Source organism: Corvus kubaryi, unplaced genomic scaffold, assembly GCF_017639235.1.
Source record: "Corvus kubaryi isolate FWS band 111438036 unplaced genomic scaffold, C.kubaryi_AGA036_p1.0 37398, whole genome shotgun sequence".
In the NCBI taxonomy this organism is placed as follows: domain Eukaryota; kingdom Metazoa; phylum Chordata; class Aves; order Passeriformes; family Corvidae; genus Corvus; species Corvus kubaryi.
The window spans coordinates 55,591,178-55,609,730 of NW_024581137.1; the positions used below are offsets into that span (position 1 = coordinate 55,591,178).

General features: G+C 41.5%; 1 protein-coding gene across 1 annotated transcript; it reads left to right on the forward strand.

Annotated features, from left to right (window-relative positions):
- Positions 1-4: 4 nt before the first annotated feature.
- Positions 5-18,374, forward strand: AQP1 (aquaporin 1 (Colton blood group)). Its single transcript, XM_042043461.1, has 4 exons — positions 5-582; positions 14,640-14,804; positions 14,928-15,008; positions 16,487-18,374. Exons 1-4 carry the CDS (start codon positions 193-195, stop codon positions 16,664-16,666), a joined length of 816 nt encoding a protein of 271 aa, XP_041899395.1. The 5' UTR covers positions 5-192; the 3' UTR covers positions 16,667-18,374.
- The last annotated feature ends 179 nt before the right edge of the window (positions 18,375-18,553 follow it).

Sequence of the window (18,553 nt, forward strand, 5' to 3'; positions counted from 1 at the left end):
GTAGATGTTCTTTCCTCCTTTTGTGCAACACCCCTTCCCTCCTACAGACCACCCAAAGCCCTATAAATAATCCAAGGACTGTATTTTTCCTCCAGATTTCTCTTCAGACCTCAAAGGAAAAATATCAGGCAAAGGAAGGAAGAGAGGGAGAAGGGAAAGTGAGGAGGGGAGAGAAAGAGAGAAAGAGGGAAGATGGCTAGTGAATTCAAAAAGAAAATGTTCTGGAGGGCAGTGGTGGCTGAGTTCCTGGCCATGAGCCTTTTTATTTTTATCAGCATTGGCTCAGCTCTGGGCTTCAACTTCCCCGTGGTGGCCAACAAAACATCAACGAGGTCTCAGGACAACGTGAAGGTGTCGCTGGCTTTTGGGTTATCCATCGCTACCATGGCGCAGAGCGTGGGCCACATCAGCGGGGCACACCTGAACCCGGCTGTCACCCTGGGGCTGCTGCTCAGCTGCCAGATCAGCATCTTCAAGGCACTCATGTACATCCTCGCCCAGTGCCTGGGGGCAGTGGTGGCCACAGCCATTCTCTCGGGAGTCACCTCCTCTCTCCCAGGAAACTCCCTGGGGCTTAATGCTGTAAGTAGAAACTTTTAATTCCTCCTTTCTATTGCTTTTTTTTTTTTTTTTTTTAGTAGAAATGTAGCACCTGTAATCTACTAAAGATGTGGGTGTGCTGTTGGTGACCTTGGGCAGCTGGCTGTTTATTGTAGCAGAGAATCCAGTCCTGACTGATAACCAGGATGTCACAGGGATGGTCCTTCCTCCCCACCCCTGTTTTGGAGCTTTAGGATGTTCTGGTCGTGATGAGTTTTGCTTATGTTCAGTTTTGTATATCCAAGCTGCTGAAAGGTGGATTTGACACCAGTTTAACACTGGCAGTTTCATGACCTTTCATGGTTCTGAGGGTCTCTAAGGTGCCATGCTGATTAACGTGCATATACCAGTGTTGTTTTGGCTTCTGTGAGTGTGGTTCGTTTTCACTACTTAATTAATGGTTTGTGTATCCTGGTGATGGCTGCGATGAAAACCCATGGGAGCAGAGAGAGATGTGTAGCAAGAGAAATCCCATCCCCAAAGGTGTAAGCAGCACCTGTTGCATTAGGCAGAGTGCTCAGATCCTGCCTGACAGAATCCCAGTGGCCCTTTCTGTGCATTTCTGGGCAAAAACTGGACAAATCCTGAATTCTCAGGTGGAAACTGGAGGAAGATGTGAGGCAGCTACAGGTAACTGGGGTGCAGGTTCCAGCTCTCTCCCAGCCACATCATGTTCACATCATGCTGCCTAAAAACTGCCTGGCCACAACTCCTCCTCCTCAAAATGTCATTTTGCTGTTGTTGTTGCAGCATAATAGGAGAAAAAAAAGGATAAATACACTTTTAAACTTGAAACCATCCCACTGTCTGAGGCAGTGCTACAGCCACTAAAGGACACACAGTGCTGTAAATGGAAATTCCTTCTGGTCACTTATTCAACCTGATCTCTTAAGAACAAGTATTTCACGTATTTTCTGTGGCCCCTTTCTTGCAGAATATTCCTGACTGCAGTTTGTGAATTGATCTAATTTGAAATCTCCTGCCCATTTGAAGTCACAAGGGTATTTGGGACATAAAGCTGCAAATGCAACATCTCTTCTGAAATAATTTAGGCAAATTAGCAATATGGTTTTGTATACTGTTATTTGACATTACAGTATTTTCAGAACATGAGTCAGATTTTCAAAACAGAATAAAATCTGATATTAAGGTGATTCCTGGGCAGCTCAGTATCATCCACCCTCATGGCACTCTGTGAGTTGGCTGCTCACCTCCCTTTCTCCTGGTGCCTGAAGCTATTCCATCCTGCCAGCACTTTGGAAATTTTAATGGCTTGACTCAAAACATTTTGGGGAAGAGGAGCAAATAATTTTATTGACTCCAGAAGGCTCTGGCTGCAAGTGTGATACATGATCTTTTCCTCTGAAACCACTGACAGAGGGAACAGCTCAACCGCATGGGACAGGGTGTCCGCCCAAGTGGTTTCCTCGAGAGGTCCAACTGCCATTAAACACGGGAGGTCTGGTTTTGGTAGCACTTAAGGTTGCTTTTTCCCTTTTGCTTCCATAAAATCCTGATGACTGGTTCCTTCCCCTAACCAAAAGCCCTAAAATTGGTCATGTATGAAGGGGGGTGAAGGTCCTTTTGCCCCTCGGTCAGTAGCTCCCCAAGCTACAAAGGCAAAAGCAGGCAGGGTTAAGTCTCCATCATATAAATTTTACAAATCGATCTGCAATTTCTGTGCAGTGGAATAACAGGGAATATAGTTTCTAAAAGCTCTGGTCTCACTGTCTGTCATTGGAAAATATTCAGAATTTTGTTTCTTTTCTCTTTCACATCCAGCTATAAATGTTCTGGCCCGAGGTGCAGTGGGGAGACCCCCCTGGGGACAGGGAGGGCAGCAGCTGTTCTTCTCCCTTGCAAGAAAGAGCTAGAGAGGAAAGGAAAAGCAAGCAAATCCATTCATTTCCCAGTGACAAGCCTGGAGTGCCTGGGGAGGGGAGAGTCGAGGGGGAGCTGGGTCTGAGCCCAAGGCAGGGGGGAGCAGCAGCAGAGGGGTTGTGCTTGTGCAGAGTCCATCTCGATGGGGCACATCCTGAAACCACAGCTCAGCACCAAGGTGCCTCTTTCAGCAAAGAGCTGACAAGGAGAAACCACAGGGTTGCTTTTATGTTATGGTTTTTAACCTGAGGACAAGGAGGGGAGGCTCGGAGCTGGCATCCCTGCCAGCTGTGCTGTCTTCTGGCCCTTCTTGTGGATAACGAGGTATGGATTCCCTGCTAAGAAAAGGAATAGAAAGAAAGAGAGTGCTGCTTTTTTGACAAGGGTGGGAAGAAGGTCTGGATGTGTGGGGCTTTGTCCTCTGTTCTGACCCTGCTGTGCTCTTAGAGAGGTGTCTTTTACAGGAAAATGTGGTGGAGGCAGTGTAATGGAGTGAGTGGCCATCCAGTGTTCCCAGTGGATACTGGGTGGGGTTGCATGCCTGAACTTGGATTTATCCTGCCTGGCTGCAGGTTCTACACTGAGGGACCAAGCTGAGAACCCATTTCCATTGGCTCCTCTCTAACCTGCAGAGAGTGAGAGATGAAGAGAGGCACTTCAACCTCTAGATCTGTTGAGTTGCCCCCAGAGACACCCAGCTCCTCTTTGCCTGGCTGAGGCTCCAGGCTTGGGAGCCTCTGCTAAGTATCCAAAATTCAGTGGGATAAATCCGTGTCTTTCTCATTGCCCAAAGGGAAAAAAGGAAACACAAGCACATGAGGCACAGCACCCAGCCATGGACAGTAAAAGGCTGAGGAGAAAGAAGGGAGACTGAAAATGCAGGATGCTCCTTTAACATGTTCAGCATTAAGGTCTGGTTTACACTAAGACAAGCAAACCAGTCACACATTAGGATTTTGATCCAAACGTTGCTTAAGTCAACAGATATATTTTTAGTTACTTTGGCTGGTCCTGAGTAAGACATTTTGACAACACTCAGAGATGTATTTAGATTACTGAATCCTTTAAAGACACTTAACTTCCAATGTATTTTAGTAGTGGTGTGGGTTCCAAAGTAAAAACTTTGAGAATTGGAGAAGCTGGAAGAAGAGTATGCAGTGTGTTTGCTCTTCTAAAAATTTAAATATTTTTCCTTACATCATCTTGTATCTTTTTTTGGAAGTTGGATTACTACATGTTACAAATTTCCATTAGGTAAAGCCGTAAGAATAGAGAATACCAGATTCAAAATGCACTCATCTGCCAGCAGAGCTGGCTATTGTCTGGTGAAGACAGATCTGGAGCTTGGATAATGGAACAAACTACTCAGCACAGGCAGTTAATGACCAACAAAGAGCTGGAGCAGGAAAGAGGGGTGGGAGGAGGCTTCTGTGCTGTAAGGTAACACATTATTTGCTGTTAAACAATGTTTATCTGGAGAACTTTTACCAAACTTTTAAAAACATGCTGGGAAAATTTCTTTAGCTCAGGTTATTTTATATCTATATCTTTATCTATCTATCTATCTATCTCTCTCTCTCTCTATCTATCTATATAAAATAACCTGAGCTAAAGATAGATATAGATATGTGTAAATAATTAGAATTTTGTGACAAATCCAGACACTGCTTCACAATTTTCATGATTTCATAGTATCTGTATTTTGGCATACTGATGAGAGTGTCAGGAAATGTGTCCCCTAAGTCTCGGGGCTATAATTTGGAAACTATTTGAAAACTCTGTCTTCGAGTTCATGATGAAAGATATTATTTTAAAAGTTGTAAGTGGATCAAAAATTGTAGGCAAGAAAAACAGACCTAAAGGTAACGTTGCTCGGGTAGATAAAGGGAAAAGAAAAACAATCAAGAATAACAAATAGGAGGGCTTGGGTTTAGAAAACACCCAGTGGACTGATAAATGTTGTTTGTGCAACTAAAGAGCTTTCTGGAAAAGCCAGAAGAGATCTGTGGTCAGTGGATTCGGAGGTCATTTTAAGACAGGTGAATATTCACATGGATACTATTCCTGGAGTATGGAAAGTTACTTGTTGCTGGAACACCCTTCGGGTTTCGGCTATGACGGGTTGTGTCTCTGCCACTGCTGCTCTGTGGGGCTTCCCTAATCGGGATCAGCCGTGGCAGAATTGGTGCACACAGGGGGGCAATGTCCTTTGGGGATAAACACGCAGTGTCCAGCTCCAGATTTCTCAAGGACAGGGAAAAAGGAGGCCTTCACTCTCTTTGATTCTTCATACCAGGGCAGTATCTGCTGCTTTGAGGCAACTTCCAACCTCTCCAAAATCACACCACAGAACCATAATCATGGGATGGTTTGGGTTGGAAAACACCTTAAAGATCACCCAGTTCCACCCCCCGCCATAGGCAGGGACACCTTCCACAAGACCAGGTTGCTTCAAGCCTCCTCCAACCTGGCCTTGGACACTTCCAGGGATGGGAATGAGTCCTCTTTCCATAGCTACTCCCACTCAGCTGGACTGTGATCCAGCAGCAACAGAGCAACTTGGAACCTCAGTGCTGAAGATTTTAATTTTTTTCCTTCACTGCCTACATGTCCCCAGCTCCAGCCTTATTCTGCTACTTGGGGAAGATGAACAATCTCTTGCCTCGAGGAGAGTGGAGTATAGAATATGATAAGATATATGGATCCTTATCTTCTGCAGATGATCTTATCTCTAGGACATCAGTGCTGGTGAATTTTCTCCCAACAAATTTCCAGTATGCACTTCCAGTGCAAACATAATGTTGCACCAGCACGGGGAATTCCCTTTCATGTAGTTGAGACCTGTCACACCTTTCAATGGTGTTTGTGGGTCAGCACTGAAGTTTTTATCCTGATATTCCCCTTTGGATGTTTCCCATCCTTTAGAAACTTATCTCAGAGGGGATTCCCGATGGGAGTCACCACCCTCCCCACATTTGGTCCACACCAGTGGTCTTCTCACCATGGTGAGCAGGACTTGCCTGGTTACCCTGGATGAGTCAGTGTTTGCCTTGTGATTTCCTTGTCTCCTTGTGCCCGCGCCCTACGAGCCTGTTCTCCAACCTCCAATTAAACAAAGCCGGCTTGAGTTGGAAGAACATCCAAAATAAACTGAGAGCTTGACAGTGTGAGGGGACAATTGAGTAAGTGATGCTGCTTTTCCTCTGAGTCACTGTGGAAAATTGCAGTTCCAGAGGTGCTGCTGGATGGACAAGACATGCAGCTGAGTTCCTGACCTTTAGGGCTTATTGAAAAATCCTTGGATGCCTTTTCTTTCTTTCAATGCAGATTTTATACTGTGCCTTTCTCAAGTCTAGGACAGTGAGGAGCTTCATTCTTCCTGTCTCTGCCCTTTACCCTGCCTGTTTTTGATCCAGTTTAGGCTTCTGCAGCCAATCTTGCCTCTGCTGGGACATCTGTGGGCTTGAGCACTCGAACTTTCACAAGGGATCAGAAGCTGCTGCATTTTGAAAATGAGCAAAATGGTTCCGGTACATGACATTAATCTGGGATTTTTATTTCTTAACAAAGACTGTCCCAACAATAGCTCATTGTTCACTGTCAGCTTTTGCAGCAGAGGGCTTTTAAAGCTTGCCAGCATTGTATTGAAAGGCCCCAGGCAGGGCAGGTGGGACACAGGAAAGGCACCTGCTCAAAACTGGCCACGGTCTTGGCCTGTTTCTAATGAGTTCACACAGTGACAGCAGAAACATCTGGGCTGAGACATAAACCTGATGGTTATCACCCATCCCCCAGAGAATTTGGGGCTGTGGCTTTAATCCTTATCTCAGATCTCAGAGCTTATTAGCTGATTTCCATTTCTACAAAGATTTGCTTAGCGCCTCTCTGATAATAGAGCCGTATCCCGGGATTTTGGCAGGGAGCATGGAGGGATGCAGCAGCAAGGCCATTTCTGGCACAAGGAGAGGCCCTTGGTGCTCATCCTCCTGCAGTCCAGTCCTTTTGTGCTAGAACAGAGGAGATCAGAGTGGGTTTTGTGCCAGTGGATCCAATGATGACTATCTGGAAAATGATCTGCAGGCCTCAAACTAAAGGTTCTCTTCATTTATTTCTACTTAGAAATGGTAGAAATTCCTGAAAGGGGTGCACAGGGGGGTTTAAAACAATGAGTTGCCATACATCTAAAACCACTATTAATTTGGTAGATTAGGTAATACTGCAATGCAAGTGGAATCATGTTGGGATTTTCAGAGAATGATTTTTTTCTCTTCTGTCAAACTAAGCAGGATTAAGTACCAATTATAAGTAAAATTCATTTTGCCACCACCCTTCCTGAGTTGTGAATAAATAGTTAAAATTGGTTTCCTTTCCATAGCACTGGATGACCTATACCAAATATATTTAGTTGTTTGGTGTGTATGTCTGTGTACACCCCCAAACACACTCACACATCAGAGACAGATGGACAGAAAGAGTCTTCAGATGAGATAAGCCCAAATTTCAATTTTTAATTTAAATCAATTGGAAAGCTTTAAAAAATATCTATTAGTAGGTGTTGGTTCAAAACCAAGATCTGGCATGGAAAGAACCACAGCCTAAGAACAAATGGTAATTTTCACAACAAGAGAATGAATATTGTGGATCAATTCTGGTTAAATCTGTGAAATTGTAAGAAAAAAAACATGTAAATTTTTTGTAGCAGGGCTCACAGGTTTTACCAGATAATGTGAACCTTTAGGGAGTCAAGAATACATTTCTTTAATAAGAGAATCCTAAAAAATACCACTATTTGGGCTGTACAGATATTTTTAAGAGAAGCATTTTTAAAGCAAGGATAGCAAAGCACATCACAAGTACTAAAGGAAGAAAAGACAGCCCTTGAAAAATTTCCTGTTTGTCTCCAAAGGAAATTGCCTGTTTTCTTTAGGGCAGTAGTACATTTTTGCTTATTTGTCCATTCTCCAGCTTAATCGAGAGAATTCAACAACAGAGAGGTCTTTACCTGGTACCACAATTGTCTCCTGGAGGTTTTCCTGGCCTGGCTGGGAGCATTTTGCAGCCCTGGGTATTTTTTAATGTGTAACCTGATGGGAAAGTGCTGATTTTCCTGGCATCCAGAGCCGGCGCTGGCGTTTGACTGCTGCAGCTTCATTGAAGCTGAGGAGATCTGAGGCTGAGGCACAACAACAACCTGTTAAATCAAATATACAGGGCCTGACAGGCATCCTGCAGGAAACTATAAACAGCAGGAGGGCGAAAACATGGCCTAAGAGCTCTGCAAGGCATAACTCATAGACTAGAAAGGAGTAAAGAAATCGTCTGTGTGCTTCCCTGGACGAGTCCTGTGCATCCCCTCTCTAGGAACCACTGGGAGGTGTCCCTAAAACTAAACTTTTCCAGGATCTCGGCACTAATTCTGTGCCAAGTGGAGTCAATGAATGCTTTCAGAGCAGAACTGTGGCACGTTTCCTTCCACATATACACACACAACTCCTCCTGAAGGCACTGGTGACTCTATTTGGAATGGGTAAGGTCAGGTTTGGCCCCTTTTCCTTCCTTTGTTAGGACTTCTTGCTTGATGAACAAGGTGGAGAAATGAAGGAGCTGGAATTGTTCCCCCAATTCCTGAAATGCATTGCACAGGCTCAGAGCTGGTTTTTAACTCCATGGAAATGCCAAGTCTTCAATGCTGTGCACAAGACTGACTGTATGAACTGACTCAGACTCTGGAAGTCTGAAAACTTCATAGTTTTTTCTAGAAATAGAAAATGAATATTGTCTGGGTGAAATTGCCAACAACCGTACTGTGAGGTTTGTGCAAATCCAGTTGTTATTCCAGTAACAACATAGAAAGGAAGATCCTATTAGGCTCAAATTTCAGATATTCCCAAAATTCCCCACTGAAACACTATCTCCTACTGGGCTGGTAATACAGGAGATAATAAACAGCTCTGTGGTATAAATGAGTGCTTCAACTGTTACAGAAAATTAACTATTTGCTTGGGTTTGGCTGGGCAAAGAAAAAAAATACAGAACCTCACAATTCCTCATCCTCTGAATAGAAGTTGTTTGTTTCTCAGCAGCAACATTTAACCAAAAAAAAAAAAATTCCCCAAAGCAACTTTCCCAGAGGCACATCAAAAAGTAAAAGTGTAAATAAAAGAATTGTCTGTCTCTGACCAGCTGTGCTAAATACAAGTCCTGTAGAGGAACTGAGTTTTACTGCCTGTCTTCGTTTGACATACAAATTTTATGTGTTCTGGTTTAACACAATAATCATTCTCTCTTTCTCTCCATGGCACTGTGACATAAAACCCTGGATAATTTCTCCTCAGCCTGCAGAGAGGGTGGGAGGAGAGAGCTTAGCCTTGTTCCTGGAGGGTGTCTGCTGTGCAAAGAACGGAAAATATGATTTCTGCTTTGGGAATTGAATGAGTCCCCTTTAGAGCTCTTAAGGTTGTATTTATAGGAAGGATAATCTAGCAGAGGACAATATGTTTTGTCCCCAGGTTCTGCTGAATGCTTCCATTGTTGATGTAGGATACGATCCAAAGCTAATTCATAAGCAGCTTCTGAGTGCTCCTGTCGTATAATTTTAAGTGAAACTTTTTAGATCTTTTCCTGTCTCTCCTTACTAAAGAAATGAGACTTTTGTACTCCCTGAATCCCTAGCACTCAAATAATGGGTATAGAAACATCCATTGCAGAGTGATACCGTTAAATAGCAAGGCTAGAAGTGACTAACTGTAGATAAACAGCTGGGGACAAAGTCTCTGAATCAACTCTGACTATCAGTCAAGGGAAGGTTTATAGCTATGGAGATGTGGCATAGACTTCAAGGAGAATAAAGATATGTTATCAATAGGGAAGTCATCAAGTTCTTTTCATGACCAAGTTGGAGATGAAAGAGTGAGAAAAGTCAAACAAAATGACAGGCAAGGCAGTGGGATGTGGTTTGGAGGGGAGTAGGGAGATGAATTTCTGAGATTACGTTTGTAGAATATCCCATTAAAGAACTTTGCCAGCTAAACACTTAAATGATAGCTAGTTGGCATGAAGAGGAATGATTAATATTTCACGAGAGGGGATGAATAAGAGAGAATGAACCATCTAAACTATTGTGAAGAGTTTTCCTTCTTCAGTAAAAGAAGGAAAGTCAAGGGAAATTTTAAGCTATAAGAAGAAAATGCTGTAAAACAGCAAGAATTTACTTGAATAAAATGCTAATTTTAAGAAAATGCCTGCCATGGCAGAGAAAAGGTAATAACTTAGGTAGAATGGTCAGGATATGCAAGGAAGAGAAGTCCCAGCCATTAAAAGTGCCGTGGCTTAAATTTTCTCCTCAAAACCACACCAGCCAGCAGGGCTTGCACTGGTGTTTCGTAAGAATGGGGAAAGCTGACATTCCCCTGCTAGAAAACAGACTTCTGCAATTCCAGAGGCCTCTCTTTTTTCTGGAACAATGAGAAGCTAATCCCTGTTCTATTAAAGGAAGCTGGGCCCTGGAAGCCCCAATCCAGAGCTAAGGGTTTGTTGGATGAGATGGAGCTCAGCGTCACGTGGTGAAACCACCTTGCATAACAAAGTGTCTTATCCATGTAACGGGAAACAGGTTTGAACTTGATATACTTTCACTTGTAATGAGAAAAATATGAAGCTTCTAGAGAAGTACACAGTGGGGTTTACCTTGGGCCAGTTTAATTTCCTGTCCCCATTTCTCATCTGAAGGCGGACAACTCATAAATATCCTGTCCCAAAAAAAAGGTATAATTAAAAAAAAAAATCAAAAGGAAAGAAAACGTACCATTAATTTTCCCAAATTATTGCTGTGGGAGTCAGTCAGCTAAACATGGCAGTTAAGGGCATTTCTGGGAAACAAATTCCTTAGTTCCCATGTCCTGTCTGATGTTATGGAGAGCTGGAAGCGATGTGGCCACTGCCCATTTCCTAAGACAAAAACAGGTGGTCCTCTCTACTAATTGCTCTCATGTTCATGTCTAGATAATGCTTTTTGAGGTTTAACACTCCTCATTCAAATGTCTCGTGAGTCACTGTGCCTTTAGTGCTTCCTTAGGTTCCATTCAGCTGCATCTCAGGAGTTTTCTGGATAAGATGTGATTTCTGTACTTTTACTGAATCCCAGTTGATTTTTATTCCATGACTTTGTTCAGATTCACAGTGAACTGGGGGGAAAATATTAATCATGGGATTGTGAAGGTTGAAAATGGTGGAATTCAGCTCACAGAAGGCTAGACCTCCCTTGGGGTGTCTACATGTAGGCTTCTGCTTCTTGTCTGGGAGTTGTGATAGTCGAAGGGGAATTACTCACTGCAAGCTAATGCAGCCAAGATTGATTCAGCTGATCAGATAAATGTGTCCACAGATAGCTCTCACATCTTGCCAGTGATTCAGCCCATTTCTTGTGTGTGTTTCTGGTGCTTCTTCTGTCAAAACACTGACTTAGAAATGAAGTTTAGTGAAATTATTCTTGTGAACAAAAAAGGAAAAGAAGTCTGTGCAGACTCTCTTGGAGATGAATATGGGCTTGTGTGTTTCATTTAGTCCCTTAGAGTATGTTTGGCTCCTCAAAGCACTGAATCCTCTCAAGTCTCCCAAGTCTGAAGCATGAAAAGCTCAGGGAGTGACTCTGATGTTCTCTGCCCTCTGACATTTTTTCTGTTACCTTAATGAGGATTATTGGACTGACATGAGAAGATGTCAAAGATTTCTGAGCAGATACATCAAGAGCAATGCAGTTTCAGCCCACATACCCTGTGACAACTGGTAAGAGGTACCAGTGCAGGGAAAAAAGGCATTGCAGTGTGGGTATAGGTCACTGGAAAGGGCCCCCTTCACCCCAACACTGCAGTAGAGGTGGCTGTGTCTTGTTTCAAGGCATTATTCTGTTTATTTAGGAACCAGAGATACTGGTCACCTTGAGTTCTGGATATTCTCAGTAGCAGAATGCCAGATGTTAAGACCAGCTGTTGATTTTCAGTCAGGTCTCTAATGAGTGGTAGTGCTTCCTGCTAGATTCAGGTTAAGCTTTGACAACCCTGAAGCTTCTGGAGCCTGGTATTCTACAAAATATTCAAGAAAAGCTTTCCTTAAGAAACCCGAATCGCATACAGAAAATACTATAAGGAAAGGACAACAAACTCATGTTGGTTGTGTCTCCCTGCTTCTGTCAAGAGCTTTAACCATTAGATTCAAAAGGTGTAAAATGTTCTCTGGGTAACACTTGCTAATCCTCTCTGAATAAGGATTACATGAGTATAAATATGCATGTATACATGTACATTTTAACTTGACACAAGGGAATGTACCTTCCTACTCCCTTTCTAAGGCTTTTTCTGGAGTGTGGCTGGGATGGTGAACACTGGGTGTTATTCTGTGTGTACCATGGATGACCCAGGCTGCTGCTGCAGTGATAATTTAGCTCTGATAAGGAGGCAAATAAATACTCTGTTATCCTGCACTTACACACTGCAGATCCAAAGGCCACAGCAAGGCAGGACGTCCAAGGTTTGCCTGGGTTTGTCCCATTTTGGAACACGGCCCAGAGTCCTTGCTCTCACCGCGGAATCTTAATGTTCCTGGCAGGCTGAGTAAAATTACCCAGCTAGAGGAAAGCAAAAGGTTTCCTATGATATTTCCAGGTTTTCTTTGATTCCACACAGCCCATCAATAAGTGTTGATTAGCAGGGAGAATGATCTCAAGTCACGTCAGCTGTAGGATGTGTTTTTCCTGGAGGGAAAGGAAGAATATGACTTCCGCCCCTTGAAGATAAGGATTATCACAGGTTTTTAAAGAATAATTTTGTTCTTATTGTCTTTTGCCTTTTCGTAGAAGCCCTTCAAGTGAAGGGAAAGCGTAATGGTTGGCCAGTGTTTAATCTTTTAAAATGTCAAGGCTTTGTCAAATGCTAACATTGATGCGTCAGACCTCAGCTCTGTGTTCTCTGGAGCTGGATTATATAGAAAAGAATTTGGTTTCTTCTTACCTGCTTTTGGGCATGTGCACATCAGTCACTCATTTGCTAAGACACCTAGCTTTTAAGTTTGGCCAGTTGGCCTTCCAAATGTAAGAGGGTTTTCCAGAGAGTGTGTACTTCAGATTCTTAATTTGTTTTTGATATAAAGGAAATGCATCGGAAGCCTAATTTGTTGAGAGCGACAAATCCCACTGTCTCTACAGTGAAAAAAAATGTGTTTATTTTTGAAACTTACAAAAGCAATATAATATTAATTCAGAGATATCAAGCACGAAGATCTGGATCATGCAACTTTCAGTGCATCTCATATGGATGTATTTATTTCAGACTCATACTTCTCACATGTAAGTCCTAATAATGATGAAGGTTCATTAATGGATTTCAGTTTCTACTCTATGGATGCTGAAGGAACCAAAATACCCATCCTTTCAACCAGAATTCCCTTCTATTTGTGGATAAACTGCTTCCAACTCAGAGGATACCACTCCTGCATATTAAAGAACTGGATATAAAAATACATTATTAGTGTTTCAGATAAGCAGGATTTAGAAATCAGATTTATGTCAACTAAAGACTCATGACTTTTTTTCAGTGCTTTGGAATCAGATATCATGCTACTTTGTTACAGAGAAGAAACAAGAAATGTGAATAGCACACGTGGAAAGTGAAATTGTTCAGTTAACCATCGTTACGTTTTAAGGTTATTAAAATATTAGCTTTGGGGAAATTAGGGCATAAACCACAAAATCAGATTAATAGCAGGATTTCCCATAGTTTCATTGTTCTGGACAGGTCAGAATAACATGGAATTGTGTTTTTTGCCATGTATGACCCAGCAATTTTTAATGCAGGGGCTCTGACAGGTGTGATAACCTACCGATAGCACAAATGAAAAAAAGTTTTGCAGAGTTTGCTCCCTACTCTGAGTCACATTCTCAGTTCTTTGGCTTGTGGCCAAGCTCATGTTTCATCCCATCCATGGAAGTGAGTTATTTCTACTTAACGTCAAGTTATTCAGCTCAGTAACAGACTTGCCTTGACTTAACGGAGACATCGCTGAATACAGCAATCAAAAGCAGAACCCAAAACTTGTTATAACATCAAATGGTTTAGCTCCATGGTTTCTTGCTAGGCACAAGTTTTTAGCAGTACTCCTGAAATATGTCAGCATTTCTGCTCTGTAATGTCCATTTATGTGAATCACCATGGTTTCAATATGTTCTACAGCATTTACAAGAAACTCTGCTGATTTCATGACTAATAATACCATTAGAATATTTACATCTGACAGTTTGAGTTTTTCTAGATAATCTACTTTACTTCAGTAAGAAATTGAAGCACTCCTCCCATCAGCCCCTTGGGATTCCTTAACTGGGGCTTTTTTTTATGTACGTCAAAGAAGTCGAATGAGATTTAGTTTGAGTCTAAGACACCAAAAAGTAGTTTACCTGTGAGTTAGGTGTCTAAGCTCCTTGTAGTCAAATGAGATCTTTTAAAAAAAACCAAAACAGCTTTCAAATGATCACCTACATTTCATCCTATGAATGGATGTCATCTCCACTGACTACATCCATTATCTGTGCAAATTAGAGACACAATGCCTAAATATTGTGTACCTAGAGATGTTTTAGGTACTTTTGGTCTTCTTTCACATCTACCAGTCCCACATGAACTCCGTGGACATGTCAGGATATTTCATGTGGCATTAGAGGCATTTTTTCAGGCAATTAATTCACAGTATAAGTGGAATATTACTATCTTAATATTAATGTGGAAACAATGAGTGACTGTCCTAAGGCACCACAGTTCACTTCTGAAGAAGTAAATTCTGCTGAAGGCAACTCTCTGGCTCATTTGTTTCTCACACGTAGATCAATTACACTCTCATTGTGTCCAGTGGCTGAGTGTTCACTTTGGATCACCAAAAAAAGCTGCTTATGCCTAGGCTTGAGTACAGCAGGGAGTTTTTCAAAGCTAATTTTTATTCAATTTTTTTCTCTTTCTTCCTTTTTTTTTCCCCCGTTAAGCAAAAGGAACCCCAGGGGGGAAATAGATGTGCAGGTCTATGTTTTTCTATTGAGGAAATAGACTGCAGAACTTTGTTACACTGGTCGAAGTCAGGTAGAAATATGAAGTGACATTTTCCTTCTTGTCTCCATGCAGCTTTCAGAGGGAATCAATGCAGGCCAAGGGCTGGGTATTGAAATCATTGCCACCTTCCAGCTGGTGCTGTGTGTCCTGGCCACCACAGACCGGAGAAGGAACGACGTCTCGGGATCGGCACCTTTGGCCATTGGTCTCTCCGTTGCCTTGGGACATCTTCTTGCTGTAAGTTTTAGCCCTCACAGTTTGTATCTGCCATGCCCCAACTCAGGGTGGGCCAGTGAAAGCAGGGAGATGATGGGGAAGCTTCATCAGTGCCTCACCTCTGGTCCTCTTTCCACCTCCTAGATTGATTACACCGGCTGTGGAATTAACCCAGCCAGATCTTTCGGCTCAGCGCTCATCGCCAACAACTTTGAAAATCACTGGGTAAGTTGAGTAAATTTGTTTAGCTTACAAGAGGCTCTGAATACACATAACCTACAAGATCAGAAACGTTTGAACACTTATCATTCGGGTCAAGTCAGTGAGTTGGTGTTTCCATTTCATTTAACAGAGAATATTCTCCTTTCAGTCCTGACCAGCCTCAGGCAAACAGAAAGTCCTCAGGCTCATGCAGTCTCTGTGCTCAAAGTAATACAGTAGATTTTCTTTGGTTATTCCCCTTTATATTTCTTTATTTCAAACATTTTAAAACTTTAATCCTTATTACACAGAATCCTGTATTGTGAATTTATTATTTAATTTAAGTTTGTGAAGTGCTACTGCTTAATCTGGCAAAACCCAACTTAGAAAGATTCTTAAGCAGGTTTATAAACTGAAATGGATCATCCAATATTTAAGAGCTAATAAAGTGTTCATTGTCTTAAAGCTGAGTGTCTGCTTATGTGTTTGCAAGGATAAGGGCTCTGGAAACACTATAAATTTTAGATTATTCCCTGTATTTAAATGTGGTTAAAATGAGGAACTTCACAAAAATTTACTTATTTCACCAAAGCTCAATAAATGCTGAAATAAAAGTTGTAATTGAGCATGTGTTCTTGAATATGTATAAAATGAGGCTTGTTCCAGCTCTCCTACTCTCAATTTTGGCAGCCAGTTGCATAGGCACAGGTGGAAATTTAATGGTAATACAATGGGGTTGTGAAAATTTTGGATATGGATTCCATTTTAATTTAAAGAGTAAAATAAAAACGGAGGACACTGGGGAAATTTTGGCAGTATCTCCCACTTGAACATTATTATTAGGCCACAAAGGAGACGTAACTAAGTGAGGAGCTGGTGTTTTCAGAATTTAACAGGAAAATTATTATCCTTTGTAGAGACAGAAGAAGATAGAGGTAATAATTTGTGTTAAACTACTGATATTGCTGAATAAAAGAAAGAGTTTTCAGACTCGGTAGCACTTTGGCCATGCAAAGCCTTCAATATCATCTGTTATTTCTAACAAAATCAATCTGTCTACTAAAACCCTTTTATTACTTCTGCTTCTAAACTTCAATTTTCTTAAGTGGTTAGGCCAGTTCAATTACAGCAATATCACCAGCTAAGCAGCATCTAGTATTAGATGACTATTACTTTCAAATTCACCTTTTACTGGAAGTTAACTGGAAAATAGCATCTAATGGCCTGTTGTTTTAGAAATTATGCTCCCCTGCCCACTCTATCTGGAGTAGCAGAGATGTTTTAGCCGTAAAAGACTGATTTTAAACATCACAACTTGGCAACATAGTCACAGTTATTCACCTCTGGGTCTATCACCAATTCATGGTGAGAAATTCCTGGTTTTATGCTATGTGGTTAAGAAAACATTCAGGTGGATAGGCTGTAAATTTCATGGTGAGAATCCTCAGAGGATCTTCAAATGCCAGAAATACTTGATGCAATAACTTGGACCTGTATTTCAGATCTTCTGGGTTGGCCCAATCATTGGAGGAGCAAGTGCTGCCCTGATTTACGACTTCATCCTGGCACCCAGAACCAGTGACCTCACCGACCGCATGAAGGTGTGGACCAGTGGCCAAGTAGAAGAGTATGACCTGGAAGGGGATGATATGAACTCCCGGGTTGAAATGAAGCCAAAATAAAGAAGGGCATGGAGAGTGGAAAAAAAAAAAAGGCAAAAAAAAAAGCAGCACATTGGTTTCCAAAGATTTTATCAGTGTTATAGACTCTTTGCAAACCAGCAAGCAGTACCTTGTTTTTTTAATTCAATACAGTTTTCCTTTTTTTTTTGCCCCCATATCTTCATAACATTTTTTATATCTGGGGTTTTTCAATTACAGAGTCTTCAGGTCAAGAAGTCGTGACCTAAATAAATTGGGCTGAAGTTTAACCCCTCTCTTGCTACCACCCAATTTTGAGGTGTATTTAGTGTGGGGGGTTCTCCAACCACATCACTCAGTAATGATAAGTAGTTCAAAAGAGCAGTCTGTTTCCTGAAAGAATAGAGGACAGAGAACCATCTGTACCAATAACGGGGGGCCTTACACCTGAGAAAACAGTATTTATACAAAAATGCAAGGCTGGAATCTAATGCCAGCAACAAATGGGGAAAAAACCAATCTCAAATCAGTGTCCAAAAGCTCCTTTTGGAAGAAAAGGCTATTAAAAATTAGTTGTTACATAGAATTAACCATCATTTCCTAAATGATTGATCATCTTTGAGAAAGAGGGCCAGAAAAGCAGGGTAAGAATTTCCAGAGTCACAGGATCTTTCAGAATTTCTAGTGTTTCATTCTCCCTCAACCTGCATCCAGCTGATTGTGAGGGGAGAATACACGTGACAAAAGATATATAGATATATTAATTCCTGGGAAGTAATAGCTAGAAGTCAAATTGGAGAGTAGTAATAACAATGACAAGAACAACGTGGTGCCAATGTGTAAACAGGATCTGATTGTTCCCGTGGCTACTCTGCTTTTGTATACCTTTTGTAATTTATCTGTGTGATTTAAAGGCAAACAAGGAGCAAAGAAGTCCCCTTTCTCTCTGACCCCATTCTAATTGCCAGCACTGTGGCATTCAGGGACCACAAATAGATGTACACACAGTATATTTTCTAATGAGGGACAAATACATACATACCTGGAAGTCCATTTTGGGGGTGGTTGCTTTGTTTTTATATATATATATATATATATAAATGTTTATATATATGTTTTATACAGAAAGCCTAGTATACTGTTTTGTAAGAAAATAAGAGCATAAAGACACGTGGAAAGAATTGGAGCAGTACTTAGAGAAATAAATGACACTGGAAACGAGAAAGAAATTTAACACTCTAAACGACGTGGAAGATTATTTTCTGTTTTCATTTGTGTGTGTGTGTGCTACTTATGATTTCCTGAGTAACCCAAAGCATTACCTGGTCTTACCTACTAACTATAGAATATAGTCAAAGCAGATCCATGCTGATATACTTGTTCTGCACTAAACAGTTTTCCATAAGAAATGAGGCCCAGAAGAACTGACAGAAAATCAGCACATTCCAGCATTCAGAAAAACCCCCCAGAGGTAATGGGATGGATTCTCCTCTCTGAGAGACAGTGTGGGACTGGGAGTTGAGGTAGGATTGGCATAGGAATCTGTATGGGTTGGATCATTTCATCAAATTGAGCAGATGTACAATGAAAAAAAGGAATAAAAAGGAAAATCACCAGCAAAATAAAACAGAATATATTTTATCTTTCTTGTCTACATTTGGTGTGCTATCCCGTGTATTGCCTATGTACATAGAGCATGATTGGATTTTGGGGTGGTTTAAAAATAAACAAAATCAGTTGTGCTAACATACGAACTGTTCATGATTCTTCATTTTTAATTTGCCATGTAATGCAATTTAATTTTCTGCACCATTCTTCATGTGCCCACCTGTAAGACTGAGCCAATTTCTGCTTTTCCACTCTTCACTTGATGCTGCCATTTAGGGAAAGGAATGTTCTTTTTTATGGCAGGCAAAGCAGGCCCTCACC

Coding starts and splice junctions, on each gene's coding strand:
- AQP1 (XM_042043461.1), top strand. CDS start 193: ATGGCTAGTGAATTCAAAAAGAAAATGTTCTGGAGGGCAGTGGTGGCT. Junction 583..14,639: donor ACTCCCTGGGGCTTAATGCT/GTAAGTAGAAAC, acceptor GTCTCCATGCAG/CTTTCAGAGGGAATCAATGC. Junction 15,009..16,486: donor ACAACTTTGAAAATCACTGG/GTAAGTTGAGTA, acceptor CCTGTATTTCAG/ATCTTCTGGGTTGGCCCAAT.